The 18,798-nt window shown below is 51.7% G+C and overlaps 2 protein-coding genes across 3 annotated transcripts in view; one reads left to right on the plus strand and one right to left on the minus strand.

Annotated features, from left to right (window-relative positions):
* The window catches only part of RBM39 (RNA binding motif protein 39), a 278,284-nt gene that overhangs the window by 185,153 nt on the left and 74,333 nt on the right, over positions 1 to 18,798 (plus strand). The window lies entirely within an intron of this gene.
* The window catches only part of LOC126045306 (rho GTPase-activating protein 39-like), a 58,748-nt gene that overhangs the window by 12,670 nt on the left and 27,280 nt on the right, over positions 1 to 18,798 (minus strand). For both annotated transcript variants that reach the window (XM_049816233.1, XM_049816234.1), the window contains exons 2-5: positions 17,109 to 17,507; positions 6,482 to 7,787; positions 2,026 to 2,572; positions 664 to 753 (exon numbers count right to left, since the gene is read on the minus strand). In XM_049816233.1, coding sequence (XP_049672190.1) covers positions 664 to 753; positions 2,026 to 2,572; positions 6,482 to 7,787; positions 17,109 to 17,507 — 2,342 coding nt within the window. The remainder of the gene's footprint in view (positions 1 to 663; positions 754 to 2,025; positions 2,573 to 6,481; positions 7,788 to 17,108; positions 17,508 to 18,798) is intronic.

Below are 18,798 nucleotides of genomic sequence, written 5' to 3' on the forward strand. Positions count from 1 at the left end.
AAAAAAATTGAATGGACTTTGTCTAGCAAGACTTTAGCCAGATAAATTATTTTGCTGCAACCAATAGTTAAAACCTGAGGCTGGAGGAATATGTGAGCTCTTGTTCATTCAGCAGAGATTGCTATTGCAAGCCGTGAACTGCAGCGTCCAGGAAGCATGGACAAGAGGAAGCCACTACTGGAGAGAAAAAGGCAGTGCTCTTTGCCAGGTATCAGTGTCCTCCCTGAAGGTCCTCAGGTTGGGTGGTGGTTTACAAAATCCACTACTACAATTGAGACAGGTTCTTTTCAACACGCTGGCTTGTATGGCTTTTAGCACTGGAATGTGCTATAGGAAACTCAGTGGCATACACAGACCAGTTGAATTACAGCCCCAGGTCTGCATACAAATTAAAATCCCTTTTCTCATACAACTGTGAGTGAAATGGGTCCAGACCTGCCGCCACACTGCTACATGTCCCACTTGCTGCCCAGCTGCCACCCACACTGCTGATCCATGCTCTGGTCAAACCTCTCACACCAGCCACCTGCAGTAAAATTTTGCAAATCTAAGTCTAAGTACTTAAATAAATGATCTGATTTTCAGCGGAGCTCAGCATCCCCGTCTGTCTGAGGTCAGTGTGGTCCTCCCTCTTGGCTCCCTGCATGCTGTGCCTGCCTTTACCTTCATCCTCAGTGTTTTGTTTTCTCTTTTTCCTGGATTTTGAGTTCTTCTTGTTTTTCAGATCCACAAGCTCCTTGATGCGCTGGGCAACTGAAAATTCAAAAGAGGCTCTGGATTAATAATGTGGAATGATAAAATACCAAATCCCAGAACTGCCCTTAGACATGGTAGCCAGCCTAACTTCAGCATGAGGAGGTCTGCTTGGGCAAAGGTCCTGTACCACAGCCAGCTCTGAATGCATCAGAGTGAGGAGCCCAGAACACCACTCAACTTCACCAAATGGCCAAATAGTTGAGAAGGGGCTCCAGGCAGCAAGCTTATACCTAGACAAACTTACTGCCTAAATACCAGCAGAAGGAACAGCCCACTCAAATAGTTCAGATTACTCCTCCTTGCTGCCTGGACCCTGGTGCTGGCAGGGTGATTTTTCACTCCTGGGCCAAGCACAGCTGGAGGGAATGGTTTTGGGGAGAAGTGACAAGGGTTTAGGATCCTTATGAAAACCCAAACCAGTGTTGCACATCCAGAAGTTCAGTGAAGGAACCCCATGTCAAGGCTACAAGCATGAAACAAGGCAAAGGTTGGCACTGCACCACTGCTTACTAGCAGGGGCAGAGAGGTGCTGGGGCAGAACTTCTCCACCTGCCCTGCAGACTTGTGGGGGCTTTAATCTGCATTTGAAATCCCAAATGGAAATAGGTGCTCTGGTTTCTCACCTGAGACTGGACAAGACACAGCAAGCACTGCTGAAACAGTGACAAATCAGCCAATAAATACTCTCCAGGCTGGCACTTGGCTTCCCCCCCTGGATGCTATAGCAATTTAAAATTGGGGCAATAACTGAATATATCCTGGGCTGGTCCACAAGGCTTGTGAAAGACAGATAAATCGCATCTATTCACAACAAAAGCCATCCTTCAGGATCCCTGACTATTTGCCAAGCTAAGACCTGTTCACAATGTTTGTAATGGCTCCCTTAAAAAATTCTGTATTAACGTTCATCCTTTTTTTTTTTTTTTCCTGCTTTAAGGAACTTTGAAGCAAATCATGTCTTCAGAGAACCCAAAGAAACTCTGCCCTTGGTGGGTCCAAATCAGCTCTTTTCAGGGCTGATCTTGCCATGCTGATCAGTGAGATGAACATAGTCTAGGGCTGGCATTTCTTTACCAGACAAAAGTGAGAACTGCAGGGAGATGAGCTTGTGGCAGCTTCATTCCACGCAGCACATGGTGCTCTCACTGACGGAAACCACAGCACTGGCTGGTGACTACCTGTTTTTTTAAAAACCAGAAAACCCTGAATAAGTGGCACAACACAGCAGAATGCTGCTGGGGTCAGAGTGGGTGAGCATGAAGCACTTACTGTTTTCATCACTGTCAAGGTGGCGATAAATGTAACCTTCAAGATAAGACTGAAATTTTGGTGATGGGGAGAAAAAGGCCAGACTGATGGCCATCAGTTCCCAGCCCCATGCCAGACTTCGGTAGCATGTATTATCTGTTGTTTGCCGGATCAGTTGTATGTAGAGCTCATCCCGTAAACCTTGCATGCTCCAGCACTTGGTGACTGTGACCAACGCCACGTGATTCTGGTCCATGCGAGTCTGACGATCTCCCATGTAGCTCTGCACCAGTTTGAACATCTCACATGCTTCTTTTTTGATCGTGCGGTTGCTAGTGATGAGCATTGGCTTCTTGATAGAGCCACCATTCCAGGACAGCATGTTGGAGATGGAGATCCTTCGGCGGAAGATGCCCTGCGTGTGCATGTTCAGGTTTTTAGAAGCCCAGTCTGCCATGCTGCTCTGGGAGATGGGCTTCCGTAGAGTATTGTAAGGGAAATTATATCCTATGTAGCCACCAGGCTGGCCACTGCTCTCCTGCTTGGAGTTCAACTCTATTGTCCCAGGCTGCAATGGAGAACAGACGTGTTAAAAGCAGCTTAGATGACTCCTTACCCTGCTAGGAAAATTATCAACAGTGAGTCATGAAGCTACCAGCAACTGCAAAGCGGTGAATCTGTACAAAACATGATTTTGTGCAGAATCGGTGGCTGACATCAGCAGTTCTGCAAGAGCCTGGCTGGCACAGCCACACACTGATGCTGTCACGAAGGGAAGTGTTGGGACATGGAGTAACAGCGCTGACTGTCCAAGTTGTCCCAGAGCTCTGGGGAAAGCCCAAGCAGGAGCTGGGCTGACTCCCAGAGCAGCAGTACAGCTCTGTGGCACCAAGCACATACCAAGAAGGCAAGTTTCTCTCCCCACTCTTCACCCCTCAGCTCCTGCAGAGCCACAGGAACCCAGGAGGTGGGTGGCAGAGACTAGACAGCCACAGCACTGTTAGCACTGTTTCCTTCTCATCTTTACCCTTTGTGGCCCCCACAATCCCATAGCTGGTTCCTGCCTTTACCATTGTTCTAAGATCTAGCAAAAAAAAAAAAAACAGAAAAAAACAAATCAAGATGGCTAGCAACCACCAGGAGCTGCTGAGCTTTGGGCAGCCTGTGCCTGGACAGCCTCTGCATCGAGGCATTGAAAACACGTATCTCAATTCCACTATGACCCTCCTAACGGAAATACTGGCCAGACACAGAAATGGGACAGAAGAAGCTAAGAGAGACACAGCGGAGCATGGGCACAGCTATTTGATGGCAAGGCTGTCACCCAGGTAGGATAAATTGTGTGTGAGTTGGTGAAGGAGACTGGATATCTGCGTCAGTCAACTTCCACCACCAACGGCACTGGCTTGCACTGTACCCTACAGACACACCACGACCTCTTGCCAAACAGGCCCTGGTCCTCAGCATCCATAGGAAAGATATAGCCTGTGACTACAGACCCAGCGCTTCTGCAAGTACTGCTGCACAGGACTCAGGAACATCTCTGCAGTGGGCTCCCTACCATGTTTTCCTATCCAAGATAGGCATAACCTTCCCCAAATTAAATCAGAATTGTTCACAAGTACTGGGTTGTTTTTTCTTCTCAAAGAACTAGGAACAGCTGCTCCCCACTCACAGTCTGCAGTGATCAGACTCATTTGCTCCAGGGACACAAGTTTAGAGAGCTAAGCAGCAGAGACAAAGACCTTCCTTCCTCCCAGACTTTGTATGCAGTTTTTACATGCAGCCCTTGTCCCACCATTCTTCCCCAGTGATCCCTATGGATAACTACATAATTAGAGCTTTGGTAGTACTGATCCCAAGAAAATGATGTGTAATAACTACTTGTGAGAATAAGACACTTATTTTGCCCATCCAGAACTCTCCGTTTTGGATGGAAGTAGCAACCTGGGACACATATTGAACTCAAACACTCAACAAGTTGTTCTAGGAAACAGACATTTTGTTAGACTTGAAATTCCCACATACAGAAACTAAGAGCTAAACAGCCCACGCTGCACTATGCATTCTCCAAGGAGATCTCCAGCAAGTAGGATAAAGCCAAACAAGATAATCTTGAGGTTTTTTGTTTTTAAAGGAAGACAAAGAAACAGAAAACCTGTAAATTTTGGTTTTGCAGTGGAAAAAGTGAAATAAAACATGCATTTTCCTTCTTCATGGATCACCTTTAACTTGCGTGCCACACTCTATTCCGGTCCTGGCCTACAGTCGACCCCAAAATACATGGTAGTTCTTAAATGTTTTGAGTAAGTCAGTGTTTTCTTCTTAGTAAGGAGGAACTGCTGAACTCACAACAGAGGCTTGTGCAGTCCAATCCTTCCCTATTTTACACCCAACATGTACCTACATGTGGATGACAGGATTAGCACACATCACACTGCCTTTTATTGCCAGCCTGGGGCACAATCATTTCTCCTGCTCTTCTACTTCGTTTTGGTTTTTTATCCCTTGAGTTACCCCTGTACCTCCTCACAATCTCTGAATTCACTCAACACACTGCCTAAAAATTCCTGCCTGCAGTTTTTTCTGCCACCTCCATCCTCAGTCTCCTTCAAACCACCTTCCATGCCCAGAGTTGATTTTCCTCTTATCACCCTAATTGCTCCTTCAGCATGTTACTTCTGAGGATCCACCTTCTTATACTCTCTAGAGGTTCAACAGGCTCTTGGTTCTCTCCTCTTCTCTCTCTAGTTTCTCTCTCAAATCTCACTCATACAACTACCCAGCTATTATCTTTGTGCTGACAGTACACATCCACCTCTGCTCAGCCTGTCCTAGAACTTCTGCCCACCCTCCTCAGATAATGAATTTCCTCATCTCCTGATTCTTCTCTCCATCATGCAGGCCCAGCACAGGACATTGCTGGTGGCTCAAGCCACACACTGCCACTTTCAGGCAAGGCAGCAATTTTGCTGCTGTATTCTCTGCAACCTCCTCCCCATCTTACTTGGACTCTTACATCTCAGAGTATTTCTGTAAATAGAGTATTTATTCATTGACTCATTGCCTTTACCACAAGATTCATCTTCTTACATCTTCCACTGTATTCTCCTTCTCCATCCTACCACACATGAATTATTTTTCTTCATTTTCAACGCCATTCACAGCCTATCCCCAACCCACCATTGCTTGTGCATAATCAAGACATCAAGTCTCAGCTCTCCCTATCGATGCAATCCTGAAGACCAGATAGTAGTCTTCCAGCAAGTTTAAAGAGGCTGTGAAATGAAATTGCTGAACTATTAACTGTAACATGTGAGTCGTGTAACCTCAAGCTGGCCTTGTGCTTGAAAAATGGAAAACGCAGGAACATGACATCAGTTTTAAAAAGGGTTTCAGGTGAATGCAAGGCAATATTGATCAGAAATTACAATAAAGAGGAGAACAACACACATAAATCTGACACAGTGGGAGGTCAGCCTGGCTTTTAGAGAAAAGTTACACCTCACAGGTCTACTGGAGCAATCTGAAATGGTCAAGGAGCTTTGCTGAGTTTCTTCATGAAAGGTCATGGACTAGCAAACAGGAGAAAAGAGAACAAAGGGTTAAGATAAATAGTCACTTTTCACACTGGAGGATTGTTATCAGCCGTGCCTCACAGAAGAGATGCAGAGACTCAGGCTGTTCAGCAGGAGTGAAATAATTGGAAGAATGATGAAAGAGAAAAAGGGCAAAACCTTCACAGGATATACAATTACCTATGTAGAACCTAAATCTGAACTAAAACCATGAAAGCAGGAGGTTCCTTCAAATCCAAATACAAGAAAAGATGACAAACTAAATTCTGAAGAAGAGCTGTATTATAGAGAAAAACTACTCCACTTGTGCACGCACACTAATGGGCTTTAAAACAGCTGTTTCCAACAAGAAGATGCTAGAGGCACAATCACCGGTTTTCTGAATATTTCCATTCAATACTCAGGAACGATCGGAAGGGAGAACAGAATATGAGGAACTATTAGAAAAAGAAAAGAGACAAAAAACCAGAAACAACTGCCATGTGGCCATGCAGCCATGCAAGTCCTGGTGCCTGCATCCTGTACCCCACCAACTCTGGCCATGCCAGTGCAGAAAGGACATGCGAGGGCAAGGGCTACCAAAGAAGACACGAGCATCAGTAAAACGATCAGGCAGCAGATTTACCCAAGTAACACAGCAGAGCTACCTGCAGCACTGAGGGCTTGCTGGACATGAGCCCCTCCACAGTTCCCCCACCTCTCATGCCACAGGCCTGAAATGCAGTCTCCACCTGCAAAACTGTGAAGCTTTATGACCTGTTTGCTATTCTGCAGGCACAGATGTGTTCCACCTGCAGCACATCCACTAAACCCACCCGGGAGCAGATGAGGTACTCAGCTCTGCATCACAACAGTCTAGCAAAGGTGTGCAATTTAACCCAGTGTAGATGGAGAGGTACCTGGGAGGAGTGGCGTGTAGCATCTGATGAAGCTGAACTTGTCTGGCTGGTCACGTTCTTTTCTAAAGAATCTATTTTCTCAAAAGTCCTCTTCTGCCTCACTGCATCTTGTGGAACAGCCACATTGTTGGGAAAGCTGCCCCTTCTCTCCAGGCCCTGTCTATACAGAGACCTATTACTAGCTGAGACGTCATCCCTTGAGCTCCGGCTGATGCATTTTTTCAAGTGGTCAGACTGAAATCTGACTTTGCTGCTCTCTGCTGGGATGCCACTCTCCAGACTTTCAGCATCGAGGCTGGCTTTGCTTCCCCTGCAAGCTGCTGACCTGCCCACCACAGCACGCATCTCGGCAATCAGCTTATCATTCAAAGCTGTGAGCTCACTGCTGCTGCCCACAGAGCCAGGTCTTCCTTGACCTGTCCCTTGCCTCCTTCCTTTCCTTTTTCTCAAGCTTGGAGAAGGGCCAGTCGAATAACCAGAATCCTGGTGGCTTATACTGGTTGGGTACTCTTGAGTTTGCAGGCTGTTCTGCTGACTGTGGTGGGCTTCCATGTTCTTCAGGATGCTGGCTTCCAAGATCCTCCAAGACTGCTTGAAGCTGTCCTTTGAAGTAAGCTGACCAGGCAATTTAGAGGCATCAGCTGTTGCAGCAGAAGAGTGGGAGAGTTTGGAAGACTGGTCAACATTGACCATGTGTTTTATATATTCTCTGCCAGCTGGGCTGTATTCAGTGGAAGAGGGATTTCCTGCATGCTTCTTTGCAGCTTGCTGCTGTTGCATACCTGGATGCTGTAATAATTTGGTTGATTGCAGCTGCTTTTTTAAGCTATTGCTTGGTGACCTTGGTGGAGACATCCCACTCATGCTGATGCTTTCAGTGTCCATATCTACTGGTGGCTCATCATAAATTGGAGACTCTAAAGATGGCTCATCATATATAGGTGCAGGGGAGGCATACTTGGGGGATGCAGGCTGGGGGGTTCCTGTCTGGCTCCTTGGAGGTGTTTGAGAAGTTGGACCATTCATCAGCACTAGGCAAAACCCACCATTCTCCATCTTTTTGATCTGCATAGACTGCTTCGTTTCTCCTGTAGGCATTTGCTTTGTGGCTCCAGGGCTCTGGGTTGTGGATTGAGGCTGAGCATATATGGCTGGTTTTGGAAGGGATTTTTGGCTGTTGGCCTCTGGAGCACTCTGCAGCTGAAGCAAACTGTTTGAAGAGCTCTGTATCTGCCTCAAACTGTTCACTTTGACCAACATGGCTGCTTTTGTACCTGGCAGAGGCTGCCAGTGGGTAGGAGTCTCCCTAAAGGAAGAAAGAAACAAATACAGGGAATTAAATTTAAGAATTATATTAACTGAAGTGTCCTCTACTTCTATCCAAATACCAGATTGTTAGTTTCAAAGTGCCTGGAATTCCCCAACCAGTTAGATCAGCTCCTCATTGTTTTTTCCTGGAGATCTCCCTTCCCAAAACAGAAACACATTGTTGTTACACACATGATAAATTTCTGAGTCATGAACAGCAGAACAGCAAGATGAAACAAATTCATCATACTATAACCTGGCTGGCATCAGCAGCACTGAAATAGGAAACAGCCTACGCTTCCCAAGCTGCATTAGCTAGCACAGCACCCAGAATGACCAGCTGAAGACCAATAAACTATTCTGGACCACTCAAGCAGAGAGCTGGAAAATAATCCCAAGTGTCTGCCTTCGGATTGTCAAACTATGATGACAGTCCTTCCAGACCACGTTATTCTTTTGATCTAAGTTTCCAAATGCACTTTTATTTTGCAGAAGAACCTATGAGGTCTATAGGAGGTGTACCTGGGCAGATGTCCTCGGCTCACAGGATGTGTGTTATGCTCTCACACAACCCACCAAGCCTCTGTGTAGAGCATCCCCCCAGTCCAGTCCAGATGCCCTCACATCTGGTTACCTTGGCCAAACCTACTGGCCCTGCTCAGCTGTCATGGCTGCGAAATCCTTCTCTGCTGGGAGTATCCTCTGACCCATGGTGGTACTCAGGATCCACCACAACCCAATGTGCCCACTGCAATATCCCAGTCCCAAAGCCACATTCTGCAGTATAGTAACAACCTGCTGTCAGGCTGCAGCTATAGCCAGTCCTTGAAAAGGGAACAGAAAGGCTATTAAACCAGCCTGAGCTTCCAGGTCTTCAAAGGCACCACTGTCGCCAGGAAGATCCCTTTGAACCTGGCCCCATTTTGTGCCCACCCTCCATGTATCCGCTAGCAGCCATCACTGGGTAAGATCTAAGGCCACACTGCATGTGCCCCACCTGCAACAGAAGATGTTCCTGTAACACCTTCATGGCCACTTTGCTCTAGTTCAACCTTAACACTTGTTCCCCATCCCATGCTGCTGACCTGTCCTGCATGGCCCCTGCGCTGGCAGATGGACCTACCTCCACCACATGCCCAGAGCTGCCTCTGGGTGATGCTACCCCCTGCTACTGCCTTCCCCGCCAAGCCCCAAGATACCCAGACATCCTAACCCTCTTGCACTTTGCTGGGCCACAGGCCCCTCCTTCAGCACAGGTTCCCTGAGCCTGCCCTCCCCCCCATGGCTCTCACCAGCAGGCTGCAACTGCACACACTCTGCTCTCCCCACACCCCACCCCACTGGGACATGTCTGCCCCACAGCAGCAGCCCCACATCACTGGGAGTGCCCTATTTCACCTGCTCCCCCCCGTGAGCTGCCCCACATCCTCTGTCCCACACCCAATATCCCACATCTGCACCCAATCACTCCCAAGGGGGTGGCATGCCCCTTCCCCATCCACTGCTTACCATATTTTTGGCAAAACATGCTCTCCAACGGCACTGTGTTGCTGTGAATCCCACCTTGGCACAGTGGTGTCAGGAGAGGAGCAGGTGAGGCCAGTGCTGCCCCACGGTAGGCGCAGCAGCTGGCTCCCAGCCAGAGTCCAAAGGTCCCCGCCACCCTCTGGCCACACCATACTGCACCACTGCCTTTGCAGGGCCTGGCTCCTTCCCCACGACAGACATGTGACTCTGCCTCATGCAACTACTCAGATGCTGTCCCACCCTGGGGTCCCCCTTGTTCTAGGGACCTCCCCCAGCATCTCCCACTAAGGCATGAAGGGTTGTATTTTAAGGGAGCTCTTGATACTACTTCAAGATAGAGATGCCACCGCTGTGAGGAAAGACTATCCCCCAGCCACTGCCTCCTGCTCACAGCATTGCAGCCCAGGACTGACCCAAACCCTGTCCCAAGAGCAGCTGCTTGGGAAACACCAAGGGATTTGGGATTGACCTCTCTCCACCTGCCCAGGCTGCCATCAAGCACAGCCCTCGCTCTCCCACTCCTGTTTTGCCATCAGTAGCTTGTCCTCTATGCGCTTCTTCCCAGAGACGTGATGCCTGGAGCAGCAGGGTGACCATCAGCAGTGCCAAGCAAGGACATGGGCAGGGAACAGCCAGCAGTAATGGCAGGACAGAGGTGGCATTCATGAGGACACGCAGCCCTGCAACCCACCAGGCATCCCTCCCTGGGGGCCACAGGGACTGCTCCTTGCACCAGTGCATCCCTCCTGCACGCGGCCAAGCCCCAATCCCAAGTAAAAGTGCTGCTGAAGACCCAGTTGTTCCTCAAAGAGCTCCTGGACTAGCAGGAAGAACTAGAGCAGTAACATTTGATAGGCTTTTAGATGAGCATTTCTGACATCCCTCCACCTACCCCTCCACTTGGCTGTACCAGCAGCTCATTTTGCAGCAGGGAAGCGAGACTGGCAAAGAGCTGCATCAAGAACAAGCAGGACAGAGCCACTCAGAAGTTCCTGACTCAGCAGGCAGGCCAGGAGCAATCAAGTGGGAGTGATTTTAACTCAACATTATGGGCAGAGCAGCATCTCATCTGGACCACCACTGTCCAGCTGTTGGGTCCCAGGGGAGAAGTGCTGCAGCCCTGCACCCCTGAGCTGCAGGCGTCTTCCCCTGCCTTCAGAGACCCCCAGCTGTAGCAGGGCTAGAAAATAACCCCGCGCTCTGCAGGAAGGCACTGGATCCCCCATCCCATGAGCCACCTCCTGAGGTTATTCCTCTCCTTAACCTAGAATGTTGCACCTCCAGTCAGCTCCGCACATACCTGAACCCCAAGCTCAGCAAAGCCTTGGCTGACCCACCTCCGTCAGGCATGGCATGACCAGACTCATCCCCTTGCACAGGCTCAGCTTGCGCCAGTACGGTCCAGCATTGGCAGGCAACCAGTGCCTGCTGCTCCGGCACTCACCAAAACCCTGCTGATCCGGAGCGGCAGGAACTCAGGCCGAAGCTCTGCCTCCTCCTCGCTCAGCTCTGGGCCGCAGTGAGGAGCCTCTCCCTGCCTGTACAGCAGGCAGTAGCACCACCTCCTGACCGATCAGTCGCCTGTCCCAATTCGCACCCATGCAGCAGCACCCGGCACGTCCCGATCTGTCCCTGCTCGGGTGCAGGGCCAGGCATCAGAGCAGCACCATCAGCCCATCCTCTGGAGATGAGCTACTGCCCCAGCGTGACATTATCATTTTAGGGCCCCCCCTACATCTGTGGAAAAGAGCAAAGCCCAGATTTTGCCTTCAAGTGAGCAAAGAGGGATTTGATCCGGAAAAGAAAAGAGGGTGCTGTGCTCATGGCCTCCCCCAGATGACAGGCTGCCTACCTGTGACCTGGTGCCAGCTGGAGGGCAACGGGCGTCCCGAAGCGCAACAGTGCAACAGCTCCTCGCTGCCCCGAGTCACTTCACCGGGGCAGGAGGAAGGCATCCCATGCCTTGGCCCTGCCTGGGACGTGAGAATGGGGTGGGGCCTTGGCACCGGCTTGGGCGGGACATGGTAGAGAGCGGCAGGAGCTCCGCACCGGTACAGGTCTCAGGTCTCTCCCTGCGCCTGCTCCGCGAATGCACCAAGACCAGGCAGCAGGACAGCAGCATGGGTTAGACAGATGGCCACAGCAAGGCAAGGGGGCAAGGGGTTCTGCCACGAGCAGCAAATCTCCCCGCAGCAGGTTTTCGGCGCTTACGGTCTGCACCCTGACAGGCAGTACAGCCAGAGAAACGGGCTCAGCTGTCTCCGTGGACTTGCATTCCCTCCTTCAGGCTTAGGGGCAAAGCTCGCGTTGGGACCCAGCCCACCCTGGACCATTTCAGACCAGCTGCTATGAACCCCAGAGCCAGGAGAGCCCAGTGGTGCTCAGGCAGCTCTCGCGGCATGATGGCACTGGGACCTTCTGCACAGCAGCCACGCAGGGCAGCCAAGCAGCCTTTGTGGGCTGCAAAGGTGCAGTCAGAGGCAGGAGATGAGCAAGGCCACCATGCCACTGCTCCTCCCTGACTGTGATTCAGGATGCAAGGACTGGTCCAGGTACCCAAGCACTTGCCAGGGGTTCCTCGGTACCCACTGGGTATTGGTATCTCCCTGGGTTGCCCCAGTGCTCACTGTGTGTCCATGGGCACTCCTACTTCAAGGAGAGGGTAGTGCACCCAGGAGCTTTGCATTCAGGGCTGGTGTGGGACTCAGGCATGTTCCTCATGCCACAATAGTGTCCTTGCATGACTCCACCAGGATATCCAGGGAGGTCTTACAGGGCTGGAAGAGACAGGGGAGCTGTGCCACCCCAGTGGCACTGAGGGCAGAGGGAGCCAAGCTCCAGCCTGACCACAGCCCCCACACTCCCCCTGACCAGGAAGTTTGTAAGGGAACACGATGGAGAAGTGAAATCTCTAAACATGTGCCATATCCCACTTCGCCTGTCAGTCTTATCTTGGACACTGCGCAGTCTCAAGCCTCCCTGGCTGCTGGAGATCAGAGGAAACAGGCACCACTGCAGAGAAGACAAGGCTTTTTTGAAAGGACCATTTCGACAGCTATGAATGATCTCTTGGGGCTGCATCTGGATACAGCTTCTCTCAAACCCATCCCTAGGCTGCTGAAAAGACCAACCAGAGGAGAACAGGGACCTCCTGACTTCCCAGCAGGGGAAAAGGTTCAGCCTTGTCCTTATGAGCAGTGAAAGCTCTGACAGAAAGCAAAGCCATCCCAATGCAGCCTCTTGGCCATGCCCTTCAGCCACCAGCAGCAGAGATCCTGCCGAGTCCCCCGAGATGGTTCCTTTGAGGAATGCTTTCAAGTAGCTCCAATATAAACACCACAACCTGGCACTGGCTTTCCCAGCCCGCACCCAGCTCCAGCAGGCCCAGCGTATCCAGCAGCTCTTCCCAGGCTCCAGAGCTCCATTGTTTGCTCTTCCCTCCCAGAAGCCTGAAGAATAGGCCCTGCACCTCAGCTCTGTGCTTTCCAGCAGTCGTTTTCCTGGTGCTTTGACAGAGGTGAATGAACAGGGATGTTTGTATTTCAGCAGCACTGCTGCTGCTGCCACCTCCGGTGCCCACATTGGAGGCAGGGATAGAGACCCTGTGGAGGCAACACACCCAAACCCAGGTCTGCACAGCCCCAAGGAGAGCTCTGTGGACACATGCAAAGCACATTGTGCTTGTGCACCCGGCCCCAAGGCCAGTGGCATAAGAAGGAAACAAGCCTGTATTAGGAGTCCTGATGGTGTTTCTTACCCGATTATAAAGAACTTCATATTGGCATTACTTACACTGGGCATTGAGCAACTTAAGCCTGTGACGAGGCAAACCAGACTTGGAAGAGGCAGAGGTACCCTCATAGCCAACTTCATGGGCTTCACATCATGCATCCCTTCTAACTCCCCTTCCAGCACACCTTCCTGGAATGGTAAGACCAAGCCCCTTCTCCCTCCCAGCCCAGGATGCTGAGCCATGGGGAAGGTGGGCAAGGAGGGGACAAGCAGCACAACCTGCTGCCCACACAGAAGGGCCCCATGCCTCTCCTATTCTAGGGGACAGGATGTTCCTAGGGATGGTGGATTTCTACCTGGAGGACTTTGAGATCCATTGTTATCACAAGGGGAACCTTGGAAACCCCACTCCAAAACAAGTCCCTGACCCTGGGACAACCATAAGAAGAGAAGGAAAAGGGCTGGCCTGCACGGACAGCAGGGCTGAGGACAGCAGAGCCCACTCACAGCCCTGACTGATGGTGTGCCCAAATACTGCAGACCAGCACACAGGCTCCACTCCCAGCAAGACTGTCCTCTCTAGGTCTTGGCCCTCCACCATGACCAGCCCTTTCTCACATATGAGGCCCAAGGAGCTCCAGCAAACCCCAGTGCGGCTGCAGCAGCTCACAAGACACTGAATTCCAAAATGCTACAGGCTGCTTTCAGGCTCAGACTGGTCTCATGGTCCCCAAGGGAACACGTCCATCCTTTGCAGAGCTTTCCAGTGTCTGAAAGGATCATTTGGCCCCCATCTTCCCTGGACAGTCCATCTTCCTTCCTACTAGGATCCCAAGTGCTTGGGAGGCGTTTGGAGCTGCAAGGCAAGTGCTGCCCACTGTCCTTGCTCTGGCAAGGGAGCATCAGAGCTGGCACTGGACTGGGCAGCCCTGGGAAGTGCAGCTGAAAACCAACACAGGAGCAAGAGCACATGCACAGGCAGAAAAGCTTCCCCAGGAGGCTCCGGTGATCGCAGCAGTGTCTCCCCCTCAGCAAGCAGCTACCATTTCCCCAGGAGGGTCAACCTCCCCATGCTGCCCGGGGAAGCCAAGGGCCAGTGTCTAGAGAAGGCTGCTCTGAGCTGGTGTGTTTTAGAGAGCTGGAAGAGCAGCAGAAAACAGTGGGGCAGAAAGTAAGAGGATGGGATCAGTGTGTAGACAGAGGGAGTGGGCAGCAAGTAGCGGTGGTGGTGCAGCCCTCGCCTGTCCAAGGAGCATCCACCTGAGGCTGTCGAGAGCAGCACACCGAGGGTTTGGCAGCTCCGAGACATGGCAGCTGGCACAGCAGATTTAGCAGTGCTGACAGAAGGCACGAGAGTGGAGGGGTGGGAAAAACCAGCCTGCTAAAAGAAAAAAAACACCCTTAACCACAAAGTATTACTGAAAAAAGGACAAAATCCCTTCCCCCAGCTCTGTGGCATGTGCTTGCAAGAGGCCCCTGTTGGGGACTATGCTGGTCTCTTCTGGCCTCTCCATCTATCATGGGATGACAAACAGGAAGGGAAGAAAACCAAATCTTTTGTGCTGCCATTAGAGACAAAAGCTAAATCGTCTTGGACACAGGTACCTACGAAAATGTCAAATGCTACCAGCAGCACTTGGTGTATTTGCCCTCTGTTTATACAGCTGTATCCCTGCTGAGGGAAGGAAAAGGACACACTTATGTTTGTCTTTGGAGAACAACACAGACTACAGAGCTGACAACCTTGGTTTGCTTTTGCTGTTACTAGACCAGACATCCCAGCAAGGGCATTAGATACCACCTGGGAACGCTTGCTTTGGGCTCAGCTCTTTGCTTACCATTTTATGAGCTAGCAAAAGGCAAGAAATCTCTCCTTGGGTGTCAGACTTGGGTAGGGAAATTGTTCTCCGTGCCATAACCAGACATGCAACCCCCCCTCACAAACAGCAGTGACAACATGTGATGGATGTGCAGAGCAACAGTAGACAGTCTCCTGCTTCCAAGAAAGCAGCTTCCACAGGCCAATACTGTCGGCTTACTGGTGTGAGGCTCTGGAAGAGCCACACAACCAAGCAGCCTGTTAGCTCCCAAGCAAGCTGCCACTCACACGTTTTCAAGCACTTGCCCTTCAATGGAGTTTTTTTGCAGGCTCAAAGTGCCCCAAGGTTGCTACAAAAACCTGGGCTTGGGATGGAGCGAGGAAGAACCCCTTCCCATTTTCCTTCCTTGCAGGAGAAGTGGCAGTGATGCCTGAGATGCTGCCTGGCACCAGCCTAGCTGGTAAGGAAAGGTGAAGCAAACCCCTGCCCACATTGCATTGCTCCCTTTCCTCCTATACAAGGGAGCCTGCATGGGGTCCTCCCTGTCGAGAGGGCCGCAGAGCTGAGGGATGGGCCAGAGCTAGCATTGCTTATCCTTCAAGGCACAGCCATTCCCCGGGCTGAGGCAGAGGAGGCCACATTCCCCTTCTGAGAGCCTGAGACAGAAATATTTTGGACCCCGTGGAGCTCAGACTATTTTATATCCTGTGCAAGGCTCTTGCACTTGCTCTTCTGGTAACACATAGTTTGTCAGTAGCCATCCCAGCTGCCCCAGAGTTCTGGGCTGCAGAGGGATGAGGAGGGGAAGCCGCTCAGCTCATGGCAAATCCCACGTGCCTGTGGCTCACCTGTGGTCACCAGGGCAGAACCAGAGGGAAGTGGGAGCTACTGGGGTTCAGCTTAAGGCATTTCTCACTGTTCAGGTTTCTCCTGGCAGTGCAGGGATCATCCTCTGGATGGGTTTGAAGCTCAGAGGGGGTGCTCATGGGGCAGGAGGCAGTGGAAGCATTGCAGGCACCAGCAAAGCTCTGGGCTCTTTCTGGTGCACTTTATGTGCATCACCAAGTGTCTCCCAGTCATGCAGATCAGAAGCGAATACCAGAGCATCTTGCAGGGGGCAGCAGACAAGGCATAAACCTCAGTTTAAGGAGCTCTAGAGCATATATTTTCCAAAATCACGATCCTGCATGGTTTTTATCATCCTGGCTTTTTTCTTCTTTCCCTGCCAGCACCAGGCACACAGAGAGGCAACCTCAATCAAAAAACCAAGCTGTTAGAGAAGACTGGCTTGCTGCATTGCCTAGAAGTGGGGACAAGGAACACTGGCATGGATGGCAGGAGTGCCAGGCTCACCCAAGCTCTGCTCTAGCCTTTGGGTGAGTCACTTCCCAGCGTGACTCAACTCCGCTCACTGCACGGCCTCCCCAGCTGTTGGTACCACATTCTCCAGGGCAGGATGATGCCCAGGCAGGGCAGGAGGGAGGCAGGGCAGCCCCAGCCAGAGCCCCAGGTGGAGGGGCCGTCCCCACAGAGACTGGGGAGGGGATGCTTTTGTGCAGCTGAAGTTGGCAAAGTTTCAATTAAAAAAAAAACCAAACCAATTGTTGTCAGACTGGCTTGAGTGTAAGAAAATCTCTTAGCCAAACAAAATAGCATGCCATTATCGTTCTTTCATTTCAGCCTTCATGTGAGCAGATAACTGTGCCCAGGAGCTCTGTCCCTGCAGCTCCACCTCCCACCCTGGCCAAAGCTGCAAGCACATGCAAGCAACCGAGGAAGTGAGGAGGGAATCAGCCAGAGCAGCCGGGCTCACCTGCACTCTGCAGCAGCCCAGCCCCTTGCACGGCAGCTCAGCTATCCCAGCAAACCCTGCCATGAGCGTCCGGCACAGCTCTCATCACTGTGTGACACTCCTGCCCATCCCCTCTCCTTCTATTTAGCACAAAGGGCTCTAGAGCGATGATTATCTTTTGATGTGTGTTTTTATGGTGCCTCACACAAATGAGGCCTGGCCCAAACCAGGGATGTTAAAGCAGTACCGCAATGGTGAAAGTGGACAGCTGTACCCTGGGAAAAGGAGGGTATGTGGTGGTGATCGCTGTCCTGGCAGCACTTTGCCCCAGCGCTGTACTCTCTTGGGGCAACACAACTTCCCAGCCCATTTTCCAGGCAGCCAGTGCCTGCCTGGCAACTGAAGCCACCCATTAGATATAAATATAGAAGGCTAGAGCTCTCCCCACCTGCCAGGGTCTTTCCTCTTCTCCACAGCGCAGTCCCCCTTGCCCTTCTCCATCTCCTGCAGGAGGGCCATTTGGATGGGGGTGCTTCTGCTGTCACTGCCAATGCTGCCCCGGTGCTGCTGGCCCTGGCAGTCAGGCTGGGAGCTGCGCTTCATGGCCTGGAGCTGTGCCAAGGGCACGATGTCACAGCCCTGGGGCCGGTGCCACACCGTCTGCTGCGTGATAGCATTGTAGTAGTAGAAGCGGTTGTTGTTCTGGTCGAAGAGCTCCCACCACTGCTTCTGGTCTGACTGGCGCACCTTCAGGTTGGGAGGGGGCTCCCAGCCACACTCGCCGGTGGTCAGGTTGACGTACATCCGCTCCTGGGAGCGGGGCTCGATGATCTCCACCCAGTCTGAGCTGCAGGGACATGAGAACTGCATTAGTCTGGGCCAAAGGCTTGAGGCAAATGGGTTGTCTGAGAGTCCTACAGAACTGCTGCCTCTGGGCCAGGCAGCCCTGCTGCAGATCAAAGCACTGCTTGGGGCCATTCAGCAGTCTAACAAGCTCAGAGGAAGATGAGGGGAAGGGTTTGAGACAGAGACAGGGCTGAGCCAAATCAGCAGCTCCCTGGCACAGGGAAGGGGAGGTCACCCCCGAAGCCCAGCCCCAATGTCAGCTCATGCTACTCACCAGCCCGGCACAAATGGTACGGGGCAGGCAAGCATTGTCTGCTGATGCTCTGATAACTCACATCAAGGCTGGGGAGGGCCAGTGCCTGGCAAGATGTGCAGGGGAACTTGCTCTGGAGAACAGGGAGAATCTGCTCCTTTTTGGAGCTGCACCCTGTTGTTAATGACACCTCTGGAGAAAAAAACCCTGGCTCCTGACAACGTGGGCAGCCTGCCCATGCGAGTGCCTGCCTGCAGGGCTCACATGCTGTGGGGCTGGAGGGGACCTCTGGGCCACCCAGTCCCTGCTTGAAGCCACACTTGCTTGCCCAAAAGATAAATATGGGGAGCGACTGGTGGATGAGACCATCTCCATTGCAAGCTCTTCCCCTCTTCCCTTGGCTGATGGGACAAAACCCTTGGTGGCTCTTTGGGCGTAAGGTGACTCAAAGGACAGGCACGGCCTGCTGCTGATCCGTAACCCCCTGACACTCAGAGTAGCCCCTCCATCCCCAGCGTCCCTTGCCAGCACCCACATTGGCCCAGAGAGACAGCAATGTGGGCAGTGCTGTGCGGTTGGTTTTCAGGCAGATCAGCGTGATGGTTTTGTGGCAGCAGAGGTATTGGGCTGCGCAGTCCTCACACATGGCACGTCAGCCTTTAACACTGACCCACCTACCCCAAAAAGCTGGCCTGGGTGAGAACAGAGGAGCTCAGCAAAGCCAACACCTCCACAATGATGTACCCAAAACCATTTTGGCTAGTAAACAGAACAAGGGGGTGCAAACCCCAGCAAGGTCTCCTCCCACACGGGAGAGATGCTGCCACGAAAGCAATACCGCCCCCGGCAGCACACTTGAGTGTGCAGTTGAAAACAAAGAGAAAACCTACACATGCCCCCCAGCTCCTCCTCGCACCAACCTCCTCCCCGCCCTTGAGTCCTGGCCCTCCACCCTCCTCCTCCACCCTGTGTCAGCTGAGGCTGCAGGAAGGATGCCCTATTTAACCCAACTTATTTTTGTTATTAATAAAAGCCATAT

Source organism: Accipiter gentilis, chromosome 14 (genome assembly GCF_929443795.1).
Source record: "Accipiter gentilis chromosome 14, bAccGen1.1, whole genome shotgun sequence".
Classification (NCBI taxonomy): Eukaryota; Metazoa; Chordata; class Aves; order Accipitriformes; family Accipitridae; genus Astur; species Astur gentilis.